Source organism: Capricornis sumatraensis, chromosome 1, assembly GCF_032405125.1.
Source record: "Capricornis sumatraensis isolate serow.1 chromosome 1, serow.2, whole genome shotgun sequence".
NCBI lineage: Eukaryota > Metazoa > Chordata > Mammalia > Artiodactyla > Bovidae > Capricornis > Capricornis sumatraensis.
In genome coordinates, this window is record NC_091069.1 from 231,389,058 (window position 1) to 231,408,105 (window position 19,048).

At 42.9% G+C, this 19,048-nt stretch overlaps 1 protein-coding gene across 1 annotated transcript in view; it reads left to right on the top strand.

Moving 5' to 3' along the window:
• SLC9A9 (solute carrier family 9 member A9) overlaps window positions 1-19,048 on the top strand; it is a 649,412-nt gene that overhangs the window by 296,606 nt on the left and 333,758 nt on the right. The window contains exon 7 of the mRNA XM_068974483.1: window positions 17,691-17,829. Coding sequence (XP_068830584.1) covers window positions 17,691-17,829 — 139 coding nt within the window. The remainder of the gene's footprint in view (window positions 1-17,690; window positions 17,830-19,048) is intronic.

The window sequence follows — 19,048 nt, forward strand, 5'->3', positions numbered from 1 at the left end:
AAAACAGAGATGTTACTTTGCCAACAAATATCAGTCTAGTCAAAGCTATGGTTTCTCCAGTAGTCATGTATGGATGTGAGAGTTGGACTCTAAAGAAAGCTGAGCACTGAAGAATTGATGCTTTTGAACTGTGATGTTGGAGAAGACTCATGAGAGTCCCTTGGACTGCAAGGAGATCAAACCAGGAAATTCTAAAGGAAATCAAGGACTGGAGCTGAAGCTGAAGCTCCAAAACTTTGGCCCCCTGATGCAAAGAACTGACTTATTTAAAAGACCCTGGTGCTGGGAAAGATTGAAGGCGGGAGGAGGAGGGGATGACAGAGGATGACATGGTTGGATGGCATCACTGCCTCGATTGACATGAGTTTGAGTAAGCTCTGGGAGTTGGTGATGGACAGGGAAACCTGGCATGCTGCAGTCCACGGGGTCACAAAGAGTCGGACACGACTGAGCGACTGAACTGACTGACATTTCTACACTTCATCTAAACCAACCTAATCAGTTTATTCATGACATTGCATTATATCTTACTTGAGAGTCTCAAGAGGAAGGTAACTCTAACAACTTAATTTTCATTAAACTAGGCAAAAAGGAAGGACATGCTGATTCAAATCCTGATGCAGGAAAGGGAACTTAAAAAGAATGCAGCAACAAAGAATGGAGATAATCATTTTCTTCACAAGAAGTCAGTACTTCTTCCTGGATTTGGTAGCCTCAGGCAGATAATTTGATAACAGCTGTCAGTGGAGAAGGAATCACCATTTGGCATGAAATGCATCTGAGTATAATTAATTTCTCATTAATAAATGTATTGAATTTTGTTGAACCACCTCTGAAGCCAAAAATATAAGATACTATTGGGAGATCCTTGGGTCTGCAAAAGGATCAGGTCTACCTTTTTCTGTGTGCTTAAGTCATAAGAAACCCCTGCCCCAATTCTTGTGTGTTTTAAAGCACAAGTCATGTGTTCAAAGAGAACTCATCAAGGCTCACGTTTCTAGATGATATCTGTTTTCAAGTTTGCCTTGGTAGGTTGGCTTCCTTCATTTTGCACCCAGAAGAGTCTCCATTTGGTATGACATTCCATTCTGATAGAAAAATAATGTTTTGACTATCCAGAAAATTTAGTAGCAGCCAAGGACAGATATGCCACTTCCTGCCAGATAACAGGCAAAACATTCTACCCTTCAAACACAAACATTTTCTTAAGCCTTTGGAAAGGACTGGAGGACAGTTGACTGTGTAAGTTCTTCAGTTTCAATATCCCTTTGGGCTTTTATTTATTTATTTATTTATTTTGCTGGTTTGCTATTAAGTAGAGATACAAAAAAAGAATTAAATATACAGATAGATGCTTTAAAGATCTCGCTTTACCTGTAAAGATTACTTAAGGGAAGAACTTACCTATTGGGATCACCACATAAAACTAACCTTTTAGTGATGCACAAATTTGCCTACAGTTTACTAGGAGGAGAGAGGGGGCAACCCAGGAGGTTTAGAAACAGGTTCTAATGCAGGTCCTACCACTTACTAGCCATGTGTAAGGCCACATAGCTTAACTTTCCGCAATGTCCTCAATTTCTCCTTGTAATATGCAGATAACATTATCTCTACTGTGGGACTATTGTTGTTGTCTGGTCCTAAGTCATGCCCAACTCTTTGCAACCTCATGGACTGCAGCACGCCAGGCTTCTCTGTCCTTCACTATCTCCCCAAGTTTGCTCAAACTCGTGGGGATATTATAACAATTATAAATAACGTATACAAAATGCTGATCACAGTTCTGGCTCGCAAGAGGCCTTCAATAAACGGCAGCTATTAGTATTGCAATGCGGAAAGCACAAAGTCCAGTAGAATTTTAACATGGAACACTTTGGAGGAGCAGACCATCTATGCTTTCTAAATTCAGTATTTAAGACTCTAAAATTATGTTGGCTCTGCACGGACTGATCACTCAACTGACCAACAAACTGCCTTTGGGTATCTTGCTGGTTTATTTTATTATGGTTGGAAGAGAAAGAAGTTACTATTTTTTTCCTCTGTCATCATTTTGGTAATTTATTGAGTTCTTTTTTTAAAATCCAGAAGTTTGAAGGCAGGACGTTTTAAAAGTAAATGGTTTAATAGAAGCAATGTTCTCTTTCCTGTCCACTGTCCCCTACACAGACTGGTTAGTGCCAAGGCCTAAACTGTCAGGCAATTCCAGGGAAGAAGATGGCAGAGGCACTTGTCCAGTTCCCTGAGACTTTCCATTTCATTACAGTCCCCAAATTCTGGCATTAGGCCGGAGGGGATTATCATACTTTTCCTGCGATGAGGCTACCTGGGGCCTCACTATCACATCTCGTATGCATCCATGGTGCTATAATCTCTAATTATGCAATGACCTCCTCCTGATAATGTTTTATTAGCATTAAGTGATAAAGCAGGTTTTTAACATACAAAAGCATGGATTTTGCTATTTCTCAGAATAAAATTTTTAAGTCTCTTTCTCTCTGTAACACACACACACACACGATGAATATGACTGCTACACACTCTATTGTTTTCATCTAAATGGCATTCTCCTCTCCTATCACTCACTCATTTCTGTTTCCATTTGGATGCTTTCTAATAATGGCCCTGAAGCATTTTTTTAAAAATTGGATTTTCCAAGAAGGTGAGGATAGGTTTGAATAAAAATCTAGTGAATAGATTTAATCCAGAGGAGACACTGAGGTATAATTCTGCCCTTTTTCTCAAAGACTTTGTGATTTCTATATCCCCTTAGTCCCACTTCAGTAAAGTTCAACACTAGCTGGTAGCATACTCAGTAAGTGGTGGGTAGAATGATAATGCAAGGGACCTGACCGAAGAAATACAACAACGACAACAAAAAACTGGAGAAAGAGACAGACAGAGAAAGAACGAGCTCCCTACCATAAAAGGAGCAAGTGGGAATTATTCAAAAGCAGCCTTCACCACCTGTCACTTGCCCTTCAAATTAGGAGGAGCCCCACCTCCTGCACCTTGTACCCGCTTCCTCCTTCTGACCCACACTGGCTACCAGTTTCTTCCCTTACAAACACTATGAACAATTCACTAGTTTTTAACCCATCTCAGAAACAGACATCTGCAACCCAAATGCATTTTGTTACCAACATGTTACTTATTTCACAGCTAAGCCATCAAGGCACATTTCTCCCCCAATTCCCTGTTTCTCCCATGTGTTCTCATGACATATAAATAAAGACATCGGGTCTTTTGGAGATCTTGCCCTGGGTGCAGTAAACAAAGCCTGGGAGCTGTTGTGTCTCACACATTCTGATAGACCTGTGGAGAGTCAAGCCCTGGTGGTGGTGGTGATAGTAAGTTCAGGCACGTGACTTTGGATGTTTTGAATCAATGAAGTTGACATAAGCTAGACCATGAACAGAGAGGATTGTTTCAAGCCACGGTTAATTTATGCTTCACAGTGTTATCTGCTATACTTCCTCTGTCATTTATTCCCCTGTAAATACAACTCTCCAAACCTTACCTCTCTCTGCAGAGATAGTTAGATGTCATTATTTACTCATGTTCTCCCTTTGCCTGCTAGCCCACAGCAGCTATGTAAGATCCCTACCAGAGCAGAGAGTGTGTGAAAGGCCATGGCTTAAACATAGGGTTTCCCCATGATCCCACTCCTGTTCCCTGTGCCTTGCTCTGGTTAGCTGATTCTCTTATCTTACCTTCTGCAGTTATTGTTGGCCTCAGTTTCTGACCACTCCTTCCTTGTTCTGCCATTCATATTTGCGTATCCTCACAGCAGCGATGTGCAACTTTTTTGAGGTCATGGACTAAATGGAGAAGATGTATGAACATTAAGGACTCTCCTTCCAGAGAAGTGCAGCGTGCATTTATGTGGCTTCACAGCCATCCCTGGACTCCTTCGATCATTAATCCCCTGGCTGTGTTGATTGTTGTTTATATATTCACTGTGGCTTGCTCACCTGTTTCTAACTTGAAGCATTGCACTGACCTGTCTCCACCCCAATCCTCAACTGGGTCTTCCAGCCTACATTTCCCCCAGCTTCTGAGCTTTTGTCTGCTTGAAGTGAAAGTAAAAGTGTATGTTGCTCAGTCGTGTCTGACTCTTTGCGACCCCATGGACTGTAGCCCTCCAGGTTCCTCTGTCCATGGAATTCTCCAGACAACAATATTGGGGTGGGTTGCCATTTCCTTGTCCAGGGAATCTTCCCAACCCAGCAATCAAACCCAAGTCTCCCACACTGCAGGCAGATTCGTCACTGTCTGAGCCACCAGGGAAGCCCCAATTATCTTCCAACATGTGCAAAAACCATCTTCTTGAGTCTTCAGACTGTTTCAGGGCCCAAGGTCCTAGCCCTAGGAGCTTCACAGCTGATCAATGACCTTGGTAAATGAAGTGTTCATCCTGGTGCTTGGCATCTGACTCCAAGTCTTAGTAACTACCTTTATTACATGGGTGGGATAGACCTATTAATTACCTGAGTTAGAAATCTCTCAATTTGTACAAGCTGTATTGGCTTAGAGATTCAAATATACTGTAAAGTATACATTCTTGTCCCAGACAAAGCTGTGTCCTGAAGATGCAGTATCAGAGATGACTCTACTGTGGAACATTGCATTCTGCAATATATACTTTATAGCAACTGCTACACACATAAAATGTAATTTAAAGGCATTATGTGAAAGGAAAACTCTCTTTGGTAAGATTTATTGGTCCACAGCTTCTATGCCTCAAACACAAAATCAAAATCTGTAGAGGAGAGGCAACTGCTTTGGTAAAATGCATTAGTTTAAGAAGATAACTGTGTGCTTTGCCCCCAAAGATAAACTTGTGCTCAAGTGAAATTATCTGCAACTCTAAAAAGATGGATGCAGATTCTCAATTAAGTTGTGATTTGGGAGGCAGATGCTCACTTAATTGCTAATAAATAGAAGAACAGGAGAAGGATCTGGGGATATGAGTTGATCAGTGCAAATATTTTCTAGGAGTTGGCTTGTCACCAGGTGAAACTCCATCAGACCCTCTCAGAAAGCTCTTATAATCTGAGTGAGTTTGTTTAACACAGGAATGAAAGGTGCCCAGATTAGGAAAGCTTTTCATAGGACCTTATCCATGAAAAGTCCTTTAACCCAACCAGAGGCAGCTAGCATTTCATTCAGCCCCTCATCTCTGTCCTCAGCACACAACATTTATGAAGCACTGCAGGCTCCAATGCAAGCAAGTGCCTGTGTTTGAATTCTTTTCATCTCTATGTGGCTTGCGGTGAGCTGTGGACTGATGATTGCCATGAAAGCAAGTGCCATAGGTTTCATGACTTTTTCTTGATTGTTGCTGATCAGCAATTCCACACAACTTTATTAGACAATTTCTATTCATGGTTTTTTCTTTTTTTTTTTTTTTTTGGCTTTAGATATAGCGATGAGTTAAAAAATCTGCCTTCAATACAGGAAGCACAGGTTCAATCCCTGGGTTGGGAAGATCCCCTGGAAGAGGAAATGGCAACCCACTCAGGTATTCTTGCCAAGAAAATTCTATGGACAGAGGAGCCTGATGGGCTACAGTCCACGGGTCACAAAGATTCGGACACAACCGAGTGACTAACAGACTTAGCAATGAGATTTCTGTGGTATGTCTGCCTCGATGTCCCCTACTCCAGCAAGGTTACTAGAAGTTCTGCTCTGTTGGGTTTGCAAGACAACCATGGATCTTTTGGTCTTAACTATTGTTAGCAATCTACATGCATCTCCTTCTTTGATACTATCCCAGAAATCTTCTGCTTTAAAAGCCTCATTAAGAAAAAGATGAATTCAGCATTTGATCTAACTCTAAATGTATTACTCATTCCACCTCAAAAGATTCTTGAAATGTTCTGACACATTAATTGGAATTCTAAATGTGCTATATTTTTAGAAATAAAGTTCAGTTTTTATTGACTTCTTTTGAGAAAATGGTGAAAAACACAGTAATCACTCTAACAATAATTAATACAAATAACAGTAACAATGGTTAATAACAGCTATCATTTATGGAGTGCTTTCTATGTTCCAAGTGGAAGCAATATATGTATATTAACCCAATGAATCTCCACTCTGTGAAGGAGGCACAATTGTTATCACCACTTTTTAGATGAAGACACTGTAACACAGATAATTACTATAAAGAGACAGTAGTCACACAGGGTGAACAACAGTAGGAGATGATGTGAAACTTGAGCTGGTGCTGGCATGGCCACCAAAAGGCACAAAGTGTATGTAGTTTCATAACAAGCTCATTTCCATATGCAGAAGAGGCCTCCACGAAGGAGTCCTGGCCTGTAAGCAGCATGGCAGTCAGCAAAACCGCTCATATCAAAATGATTATGTTCACTAATGCAATTTTTTTATTACAAATTAGCACCACGCTGTGTGTGCATATGTGCTCAGTCCTGTCCGACTCTTTGCGACCCCGTGGACCGTCGCCCACTGGGCTCCTCTGTCCATGAATTGTCCAGGCAAGAATACTGGATTTGTCCAGGCAAGAATACTGGAGTGGGTTGCCATACCCTTCTCCAGGGGATTTGGCCGACCCCAGGATCAAACCCGCGTGTCTCACGTCTTCTGCATTGGCAGGTGGGTTCATTACCCACTGAGCCACCAGGGAAGCACTGCTGCTGCTAAGTCGCGTCAGTCGTGTCCGACCCCGTGCGACTCCATAGACAGCAGCCCACCAGGCTCCCCCGTCCCTGGGATTCTCCAGGCAAGAACACTGGAGTGGGTTGCCATTTCCTCCTCCAATGCAGGAAAGTGAAAAGTGAAAGTGAAGTCGCCCAGTCGTGTCTGACCCTCAGCGACCCCATGGACTGCAGCCTTCCAGCACTAAAGTCCTAAAATCTTCGAAGAGTAGTCCTTGCCTCCATCCTATGAAGGTGAAATGTTTGTTGAGTTATTTATCTGTGCACACACTCAGGCAATGAATCTAAGTGCTCCTACTTTCTATTGTATTGTAAATGGGCTTTCACTAGTGAGACCTGAGTTGAGTGCCTACTAGTGGGACCTGAGTTGAGTGCCTACCATTCCAGTTAGAGTTACTTGGGGCAAGTAATTTACCATCCCTGAGTCTGTTTATGTCCAAAATGAAAATACATGCTTCATTAGATTGCTAGAAGGATTAAATGAGGTGAAATACACAGTTACTTAATTTCTCTAAGGGGCTTCCCTTGTAGCTCAGTTGGTAAAGAATCTGCCTACAGTGCAGGAGACCCGGATTCAATCCCTAGGTTGGAAAGATCCCCTGGAGAAGGTCACAGCAACCCACTCCAGTATTCTTGCCTGGAGAATCCCATGGACAGAAGAGCCTGGCAGGCTATAGTCCATGGGGTCGCAAGAGTCAGACATGACTTAATGACTAAACCACCACCACAATTTCTCTAAGCCATAGTTTCCTCATCTATAAAATGTAAATCAAAATAGCACCAACTTCAGGGGGTCACAGTGAGTGTTAAGTGAGACAATGTTTATTAAAATGTTTAACCAGCACTTGACACGTAGTGAATGCTCCATAGTGAAAAGAAAAAAAAAAAAAGGCAGGGAATAATAAGTATTTTGAGTGTTCAGTCAGTGTTGGAACACCTGACCCCCTTCTCCATTTCAGCCTTGAGGATTAATATTTGGTCTTTCTTGTGCATATTAATGATTATATTTAATTTTAGCTAGCTTTCCATCTTTAGTGACTATTAACCTACTTTTCCATCTTTTTCTATCTATTATGACTAAAAGTTTCATACATCACAGTACTCTTTGGAGCTAAGGTTTCATTAGTAAGGATTAAAGCAACTAAAAGTTGGAAACAGGTTGAAGTTCACATCAGATCATGAGAATTAGTCCCTCTCTCTCTCTCTCTTTTAAATAGGCTCACAGTAGTGGGATTCAAATTCTTGTTTCTGCTTTAGTAAAGGAAGAAAGAAAATGAAATAAGGAGAATATTTGCAAGTGACTTTTATCTTTAAAACTATCTCAAATTCACTTTCCTCCCAATATTAGGTATAAGAAAAAATTTCTCAAAGCCTGCAGACTAATTCAATTCTGACAAGACTTTTCAGGCTAAATTGCAAAGTAATTTAAGATCTCCTTTCAAAGAAAATGCACATATAATTCATAACAAACCTCCTTTAACTCTTCTTCCCTTTTAACCAATTTTAAGCTCAGAGCTCTCTTTGTCACTTTAGAGTTGGAACTTAATGGACCACAGTCACTTAGGAATCTGTCAAAGACTTTATTCCCTTCTGAGATTTGTAACTGTTCTTGATGTCACGATCAACCTGGCTCCAACCTAAATCATTGGCGTCTTCTTTGCATCTCCACTGAAGTACTGCCCTTTGCTTGCTGAATGCTCAGCCGTTTCCAGTGGCAGGATCTGAGTAGCACAGAAAACCAAGTCCCCTATCCCTCACCTGAGAGTTTTGGAAAATGCTGAAAACAGAGAGTCAGTGATTCTGGGGGCGGGAGGTTCCTCAAGGCCATGTTATCCAACACAGTCTAGTGCATGAATATTCTCCATAGCACCCTGACAGGTAATGCTTTCATTCTGTGCTTAAGCATCTCCAGTGACAGAGAACTTGCCTTTTGAAGATCCCATTTCATTTTCCATCAGATCTGAGTTAGGAAATTTCTGAAATAGAATATAAAGCTGAAATCCTTCTCCCTCTGATGTTTTACTTGTGGACTTTATCTATCCTTCTGGAAACATAAAGATTGAGGCCAGCTCACTGTACCTGTTTCTGCTAAATTCATCATCTATCATTTAAACTCTCCTCCTCGCTTACATCTTCCTCCCACCATCCTGCTCTTCCTCCTGTGAGCTGCTGTGGTTTTTCAGCTTTCATTCAGATGGTGGTATCCACTCCAGTGAAGAAAGGCCTGGTCTGCTGCAGCCGTGGGAGAGTACAACGAGGTCATGCCCACTCCCGTCCAGCTTCCTCTTCTCTTACTGACGCAATCTTCACCTGGACTGTTCTAAAACATACTCCCTTACCCTGAACCCTCCATTAGATGCCCTTTCACCATTAGAGGAAAATCTAAGTCCTAACAATGTCCTGGAAGCTTCCACAAGACCTGGTCCCAGCCCCATCTCAGCCTGTCTCCTACCACTCTTCCGCTGCCCATTTCCCTCTAGCCACCACCTCTGCTTCAGAGACTAGAAAGCCCTCCCATCGTTTTCATATAGGACTCCATTCAATAGTGCTTTTCAGAGGCTTTCCTGACCACCCTAACTAAACCAGCACCCTCATCACTGCCTCTTCCATGCGCTCACGCTGCTTCCTTCTCTTTTCTGTCTCTGTCCTTAAATCAAATATCTATTTGCTGAGCTATTTATTATGTTGTTTTCTTCCCTTGAATGTCAGGAACATGAGGTCAGAAGCTTTGCTGTATTTCCTGCTGTATCTTTAGCGTCTAGAACAAAGTCTGCACGTAGTAGGTGCTCGAGAAATATTTGTTGGTGGGAAGAATCTGCTAATTCAGTCTGAGATTGTATTATTCTGAGGGCAGCCATGATATACGAACTCATACGTCCCACAGAATTCTCTTTGCCTTTTTTTCTGTTGTGCCAGATATCAAAATGGTATTTGTCAAGCAAGGATTTGGAAAATCACTCTTTGGAGTGAATTTGGATTCTTAGGCAGCAGTCATTAACCAAACAATCCCTTAGAAGCTGAAAGAGTTAATTAATGTGCCTCCCCAAACACAGCTCTTTGCCCTACAGGGTCTTTAGCCCTGGGGAAGGTAAAACCCTGGTTCTAACTCAAGCTCAGCACACTTCTGGCCAGAACCTCTTATTATTAAGAGGCAGCTCTTCTAACCTCCCAGGGTGCCTGGAATGCCCCCAATTCCTGAAGTCATTATGTTTTACAGCAGGTTCTCTTGACAGAGCTTCAGCAGCCTTTGGCAGAACATAAGCCAGAATAATGGGCGAGCAGATGCCAGGATGAATTCTGATGTGTACACACAATTCTTGGCCCCATAAAAATCAATTCCTTATTCATTATTAAGCAACTTCTTGAGAAAGGGCAGGTCGGTACAGTTATTAAAAGATAAATAATAGATAAGGATCCACTTGTTTCTTTTTAGGGGGAGGATAAAAATTTTAAACGCACAATAGCACAGTAATTAGTTTTTCTTCTACATTGTTTCTTACCTGTGACACTCAGGGCCAACCAGACAGAGCAGTTTTACAAATTTCCATCACCCTTCCTTGTATTTCTCCCTAACATGTATCCTTCAGAGCATAATAAGAAGGCAACTCTAGATAGCTAGGGAGAAAAGAAACTAGAAGCACCCAGAATAAAGGTCACAAAATGTGTCAGCCTATGGGCTTTTGCCTGTTTTCCAAATTGGGTGTAAGGAGCAGAACTGAAAACAAAAGTAGCTAAATGCATCCATACTAAAAGGAGTAGCAGGGCTCCCCAGCAGTAAGAAACATACACCTCTCAACAGGCTTCACTGGCAAGAGAATTGGCCTTGTCTCCTCCAATTCCTACCCGATCTTCTTGGTCTCAAATAACTGTATGAAAGGGGGCCTCCTTGGAGAGAGGGCAGTGTTTGAGGTGGGAAGCTGTTAGCCCTCCCCATGAGGGAGCTTCCTCTCCCCTACGTCAAGTGGAAAGAACCCCATTAGAATCACCCAAACAGATGAGGGCTGCCTGCAAGAAGAAGACTTCCAGCTTATCCCCAGCGGAGGAAGCTGCAGAGGGCCTGAGGCCCTCTCAAAACTGAGCAGGGAAGGGAGATCTTGGGTGTGGCTTCTTGGCGTAGGGATGCCGAACACAGGGACTGGCCTACAGATTGCTGAAGGAATCAGCTGGAACCCTCTGTGTCAGCACGGCTCTCTGGTTTGATGTGTCTGGGGAGTGGGCAAGGTGAGCCCACCCAGAGCAGTGGTCCATGGTCCATGGAGGGAGTTCGGTGCTGCCCCAAATAGGAGGACTACAGATCAAGAGAAAGGTGAGAGCCACTGATCTGCCCAAGTGGCCCCTAATCCAAGCCGTAGAAAAGGGCTGGGAATGTGTATAGCTGGTGGGGCAGAAGGAAAATTGAGTGGCCCCTATGGAGTGGCGGGGGGTGGGATTCTTAATAAAATGGAGGTGTCACCATGAGAGCAGGGACCTCCAAGAAAGGGACCAAGCAGGAACAAGAGTGGGATCAGGGACCCTGTCCATGGTGGCCAAGCAAAAGGTGGACAGCTTGGCTCCCTGTCCTTCCTCCATGTCTCTGACACCAGGGGGCGCTGGTGCCCAAGAGGGTGTAAAGGGACATCTCCGTCTCTCCTCCCTTTCAAATCATCCTGCTCTCTGCTTTAGAATATTCTGCAGGGAGAAGAATCTTGCTTTGAAGATTTCGGTTTTAAGCTGGACAGCACTAGTTTAGATAACTGAAAGGAACTGAATAATGGAATTTGACCAAGACATCATTAATAGAACTATATGTCCAGCACAAAGAAGGATTTGATATAGTACAATTGGAAGTAGTGATTAGAAAAAAAAAAAAAACCTATATATGTCCCAACTAATCAAGAACTCTGTAATGAACTTGGGCCAGTGGTTTAAATATTTTCTGTTAGGGATTAAAGACTTGGCAGAGAAAACGGAAGTGCATTTGGTACATCTTTGGCTATGATAATCATCTTCCCATTTTTTTCTTGATGACTTTCATAGAAATTCTAAAAGGAATGCAATCTATTTGCTTAAAACTTTCCTTTTAAAGTTTTAAAGTGGCATCGATTCATGTTAACAGGAGAAGTGAGACTGAACTGGGAGACACAGAAGTAGATTGTTGCAATCAGGCACTCAGGACCGTGAGTGGCTTGTGGGAGCTGGGAGGACCAATCAGAGGGATAGCATCTTTAGGAAAGAATGGCTGCCTGGGAGCTTGAGGTTGTTGAGTAGTGTCTGTAATTATGGGGGAAATAATTTAGCAGTAGCAATGACGAGTAACAGGAGAGGGTGGTGATGGAGACTGGGTGGTCTTGAAAAGATTGTAAGAAACAGGAGGGATGACTCAGTAGGATCCAGAGTGGGGAGATGCACCGCGTTTTGGAAGGGGTCATTGGCAGCAGGGATGGTGGTTCCATTTACAGACTGCTTTCCGTACATGAGCTCATCGTCACTCTCAGCTCGATTGCAACACTTTTTCCCCTGCTTCCTCTTCTTCTTTCTTCTCCTCCTTACCTCTTTCTCTTTCTTCCTCATCACTGGCATTTATTGAGAACATGCACCACATTCCATTATATACAAAACAGTTTGTAAGATCAAATGATACCTGATACCCAGAGATGCTAGACCAGGGACTAGTCAGTGTGAGACAGTTAATGGCATCTCAGTTCTAATTTGCTTGAGGTAGTGCTGATTGGACATGTGGTTTGGGATACTTCTTTTAGAACTAAACCAATCTCTCCGTTCAATAGAAAGAGACAGAGGGAAAGAACAGACGATGAAGAAGGACAAGAAGAAGCAAAAGGAGGAAGAGGATGCAGGGCAAGAAGAGGACAAAGTAAAAAGAGGAGGAGGAGGGGTTATTTGAAGAAGGATGACCTACCTAAGAAATGCTTATCTAGTTTTGACTTTGTGCCAGGTACCATTTCAAATGCTTTATAAACATTAATTCATTGAATTCTCATAGCAACCTTACGTGATAGGTATATTTATTTTATTATCATTTTTTATCATTTTATTATCATTTTTAATCATCATCATAAGAAACTGAAGGGCATATAGTCTAAGTAATTTGGTCAAGGTCACACAGCCAGTAAGTGGCAGAGTCGAGATTCGCACCCAGCTCTCAGATTCAGGTACGATGCTCTTAACAGTACCTAAGCTGCCAGAGGGTTCCCTGTATGAACGTCGGAAAGATGAAAAGATGGGTTGTTGAGAACACTGGAGTTTCAGTCATGTCTGTGAACCTTAAATGATACAGTGAGCACTGTGATCCTTATTCATGTTGCTCTCTTCAAAGGAATGTAGGCTATTTCATCCATTTCAAAAATTTTGAATAAAAGATACGCACATTTATTTCTGAGACTGGATGCAATCCACGATCATCAAACTAGTTTTTGCTGAATAATCTGTTCCTGAACAGAATGAATCAATAACCTGGCCTTACTTCCAATTTATAAGATGAATATTTAAACACCACTGTGTAGTTCTGGTCATGTTATTTTCAAGGATATTGGTTGTATCCAACTCAAATATTCTTTTCCAGAAACCTGCATATCACAGATCTACCTTCACCAGATTATGCTATAAACAGTGCATCTTCAGAGTGGCGTCCCATACAGCAAGCACCACAAAGTCCAGTTCTTCTTCCCCACCTCTTCCCAGTCTGGTATTTGCATCCACTAATGGTTCAGCTGGCTCCCTTGGTGCATGGGAGGAGGGATTTACTTTTTAAGTTTAAAGTGCTGAAACCAGCAGTGGGGCTGGCTGGAACGTGATCGTCCTTCCTTTGTCAGACTGAGGTTGGAAAACTACACACACTACCCAAACCCTTGGTTGTTTCTGAAAGCACCCTCTGTAGCTGCTGCTCCATAATCTAGAGGCTTTGTGTTGCAGCTGAAAACTGGAGCCCAGAAAGATGCCTCCTTTGCCAGGGCGTCGAATCTGGAGGAATAATTTCCTAAAATCCGGGCAGTCAGAAGAAATTCAACATCCCTGGGCTATAAGGCCCCTTCTTTCTTGGCCTCATCTCTCACCAGAAGCCAAAGAGTTTTGCCTGAAGATTGTCCTCGGTGAAACCTGGGGAGATGTGACTCAAGCTCGGTGTACTGGCCTGTCCTTGTCCTGGAGCACATCGTTGTCCAGGCTGCTGAGGATGCTCCTCTCCTCCTTCATCCATGGAGCCAAGAGCTCCACACAAAACCAACTAGCATCACTTCTATGGCCATTTCCGCCCTCGAGACCCTTCCATTCCCATGCAGAAGTGACTAGTCCTCTGCAGCACTGTGTGCGTGGAGGGGAGCCACACCCCATCAGCCCATACCTGGAACCGAGGCCTGTTTCAGCCTCCGCACTCTGCTGTCTGTCACTGTGAGCCTGCAGAAGGTCTTAGCACGATGATGATGGGCAACATTCTTTGAGAGTCTTATTTTTTGTGCACATTATCAGCACTCAGTGAATGGCCCTACAACCCATAAGATAAATATATAGGAGTTTGGGGTTTTTTTCATCTCATTTATTTATTTATTTATTTATTCTTGGTCTTGTAGCATGTGGGATCTTAGTTCCCTGACCAGAGATTGAACCTGTGCCCTCTGCAGTGGAAGTGCAGAGTCCTACCCACTGGGTACCCTAGGGAAGTCCTTATATATATATGTGTGTTTAAATATACCTCATATCCTCGCACACTTCTGGAGCATAAGTACTACTATGTCCATTTCATAGACTTTGAAACAGAACCTGAGTGATGAAGTAACTCACCCAAGGCCATACAGCCAAGAAGGATCAGATCTTTGAAGCTCAAGAATCTCAAGTGTCCCCTTCAGGCTTGAATTGATGATCTTAAAAGTAACCACAACAGGACAACATATTGTTGCTGTTCAGTCGCTCAGTCATGTCCGACTCTTTGCAACCCCATGGACTGCAGCATGCCAGGCTCCCCTGTCCTTCACTATTTTCATTATATCTACATATTGTCAATTCAATGCCTAATAAAAATCTGTAGATGATGATTTATTTTAAAGACGACTCATTTTGGCAAGACTCCTCTCTTCCTGCATTTCTTCCTTTTTCCCCTCTGACTTCCAGTCAGCCCGCCCTCATTTCCTCAGACTTTATATAGTATGCCATGGGCCTGCGTCCTAGGCGTACAAAGAACAAGACCCAGGCCAGACCCCACAAAGCTTAAGTGCTGGAGCAGAAGCCAGACACAAAAGCAGGTTGCCAGGAGAAGCCCCATCTCTTGCTTGCTCGTAGAATGGGAGAGAGGGTGCTGTTGCCCCACACAACACACAGCATGTTCTACACTCTGCCTGTATTTGTGAGGGCGCTGCCCGAGTCCCATCCAGGCATGACATGTAAGGCTCTGATACCTGAACTCCAATTGCTCTTATATCACAGCCACGCTCAGCTATGCTGACGCGGGTTTAGGTTTTCCTCCTAACAAATCACTTTCGCAAGGTAGAAAGAAGAAATCTACATTTGGAACTTAGTGACTATAGATCTTTATTTCTCTGACTCTTAGTTTCTATATTTTATTTTTTTAAAAGGCAAGGGGAGGAAAGATAAACATACGCCCCCTAATTACCTGGCAGAGCTGTTATCAGATCAAGCACAGTTATGAGGCAGGCATCAGAGGACTAAGCATTATGTAAATGTGAGGGCTTTTTGTATATTCTCAACGTGGCGTTTAAAGCTTTGAGTGATGCCATCTACCTGCCTTTACCCTCCACCAGGGCGCATACACGTGCTCCCAGTCTCCTGCCATAACTCTGTGCTTCTACCTTTCTTGTTGTTTAGTCTCTTTTTGCTTCTTTTGCAACTCCATGTACTGTGTAGCCCATCAGGCTCCTCTGTCCATGTGATTTCCCAGGCAAGAATACTGGAGTGGGCTGCCATTTCCTCCTCCAGGAGATCTTCCAGACCCAGGGATCGAACCTGCATCTCCTGTATTGATGGGCAGATTCTTTGCCATCTGAGCCACCTGGGATTCTACCTTTACACACCCTCAATTCTCTGACTCCTTCTTTGCTACCACTCCAGTGGGAATGGCACTGGGAATGGCAACCCACTCCAGTATTCTTGCCTGGGAAATCCCATGGACAGACCAGCATGGCAGGCTGTAATCCATGGGGTTGCAAAAGTCAGACATGACTGAGCAACTAACACTTCAGTTTTGCATTTGAATAAAAATGAGTTGGTTTAAAAACAAACATTACATAAATAATCATACAGAATATGGCCAAAAAATGTGATGGTGCTACTTCAAGCTGGGGAAGCATCAGGACAGAGAAAACACTTCTGGGGAGTGTGAAGGTGAAGATGGGGGTGGAGAGATGCTTGTTCTAAGGATCAGATTTGCTGGGAGCAACCTTAGGAATTAATAGAATTATTTACAAAAGAGTGTGACTGTGCAAAAACCTGTGTTTCAAAGGCAGACTACAACTGAAATGTTTTCTCGTCACTATCATTTCTTCATTGAAATGAAGAAATATGTTCATATCAACTCACACACACACAGCTGTGGACACTGAATTTCAGAATGCCCATGGGTTTTACACCCTTTCCCAGGACTGTCAGCCACAAAGGACCCAAATGTGGGTTTGTGTTTCCTTTTTCCTGCAAAGCACAACACTTTACAAAAAGAAAAACACTTCAAAGGCAATCCCTTTCTCGCATACATTTCAGGGCTGCATTTGAGATCCACATTTATCTTCCTTATCCAATTACGTGATCAAAGCAGAAGTGTTTGGCCTACTTTGGGGGTTTAAAGACATCCAGGGAAAAACTAGAAACATTTAAAACTACCTTTTTTATGCCACACATTTTCCTGGAGGAGAACTGGAATCCACTCTCCCTGCTCTCTCTTAACTCTCTTAGTCTCCAGACACAAAAAGTCAGGTCAGAGAGTTAAGATACTTTAATTGTCCAAGCCATAAAAGATTCAGTTACATCTCTGTAAATACCTGTCTAATCTCAAGCCAGTGTGTCTGGTATCCTCTTTGCTCTCTACAGGGCTACAAAGTTCCTTCCAGAAGCTGCTGAGAAACTCTTGCTTTTGTCTGATTAGTTTTAAAGAACTTGTATTAAAATAAAAATAAAAAAACCTGAAAAGGGACTTTACTAGTCTCCCCAACACTGCTGGTTCTAGCACATCTGTCGTGTTAATGCTACAGGATGGAGCTCATGTTTCCTAAAGTAGGTCACACCTTGTCCTTTACATCAGCACTGTAGGATGTGAGGCCCTGGCTGAAAAAAAACAGCAAACATGACGTCTTCAAAAATATTTCAGTGAACAAACCACCTATTGGTGGATTGATTCTTCTCTGTGGATATAAATCTGTTGTCAGCCCCCAGAATCGGGGCATAAAAGATGACCTCAGGCAGCTGCTGCCATTTGTTTCGGTGGGAAAATGAGGGTTTTGTCTCTCCCCAGAGGTTAATCCTGTGATGCTCTGAATGTCGTCTGGGCTCTGTTTCTGAAGGGTTACACTGGAGAGGAGCAATGCTTTGTGGTTTATGACAAGATCACGGCAGAATATTTTGTGCATGCTGTGATTTGTATTGCCCATTTGTACACAGGCCATAAAAGTGCACTTTTTATCAGGAACATTTGTGAATATATAACAGCACCGAAGACATATGGCCACTAAATAATTCACAGTTATCTATCTCCTCAGCAGATTCTATCTATACCTACCATGTTTTAATGCCTAGTTTGCTCAGAAACAATATTCTTTACGACCCTTCCAATATAAAAATGTTTACTGACTGGCAACAATATATGGATACCAGGGGACTGGGCTGTACGGAAGGGGAAAGCTTTCTGCCTTCTCCGTCTCTCCTTGTCCTCATCTGTTGCCACTGAATGCTTCCAACCAGCACCTAACCTCAAAGGAGAAGGTGTCTTTCCCAAAATTGGGTGCTAAATTCTGACTTCTGGTGTTTGGGCCTTGAGATGGGAGTCCCTGACTAACCTTCACCCTCTTCTCTTTTCAGTTCTATATCCATTTACAGTCCCAAGGAGAATCCAAACACATTTGATGCCGCAGCATTTTTCCAGTCCGTGGGGAATTTCCTGGGGATCTTCGCCGGCTCATTTGCCATGGGGTCTGCATATGCTGTTGTCACGGCACTGATATCCTTTGTCTGTGTGTGGGAAGCTGGGGACTGTTAAGAGCAGGCAATATCCTTGGGATGTTTCTGAGGACTAACAAACTCCAGACCAGGAAATGGCTAGACAGTCTTATCCAAGCGTAGTACAGCACCACTGGGGCCATCTTGATTCTGAAGCATAGGCTGATACCAGTGGAAGAGTGGCCCAGGCTCTTTTCCTGCCAATTCTAGCACTGCTCATACTGTCTGATCCCAGGATATCAACAGTCTTTAAAAATTCCCACCTAAGAATACAGGTGGCCAGGGGGATATCAGGCTTGGCTACATTAAGATCAAGAGGAAGAAGTGAATATCCAATGTCAAGAATAAAATAGGATTGACTCAAGAGTGACTTACTAAGTATTCTCTGCATCCTTTTTAAACTCGTATCAATCACTAGTTCAGAGGGTTGGCTGAGTCAAGAATCACTGTGGGTTTAAACGAGCATCCATAGCTATTTTATGGAAGAAGAACAGCAAGCAACTTAGAAATGATGCTTGCCATATCCAGGCAATGATGTCATCCTACTCCCTCTTTTTCAATAGAGAGGCGGGAGGATGGGTAGAGTTCCTAGAGAACTTGAGTCAGGGAAAGAAGCTTGTCTGGTGGTCTCCTCACTCACAGCAGTTACATGGGACAAAAATGTCAGATTCTAGGAGGAGCCAGAAGGCTAATGTCAAGTATGTGGGCTTAACAGAGTCCAGAGAGAGGAGGCAGGGCAAAGGATTAGAGATCTTGGGGAAAAGGGAAGGACTAAAGGAGAATGGTGGAAGAGGGGTCAGGGATCAAGGCAAAGAAAGCAAAATGTTGGACTCTTTTTCCATGAGGACTGACCCAACAGTTCACTGAGCAACTGCTAAAAGCCCAGGTTCTGCTAAAGCTTTCTCAGGTAAGTCAGAATATGAATAAAACATGGACCCTGCCTCCAACTAATGACAGGCTTGGAAAGACAAGCTCTACAGAAAGAGTTGGATAGAAAGTGAGTGCTAAAGCTGCAGCCACCTTATTAAGGTTATAAAAATATAAGGATGACGCCACTGTATCTGGAAAAGTCCAACAGACTCTTGGCCAATCTGATGATTCTGGAAAATAACCCGAAAAGCAGTATTTACATGCAGGGTGGGACTTAGGCTTGACCTGAAAGATAGGTAAGATGCAGGCAAAGACCACATAGGTGATTCACGAGAAGATCAGCATTCACA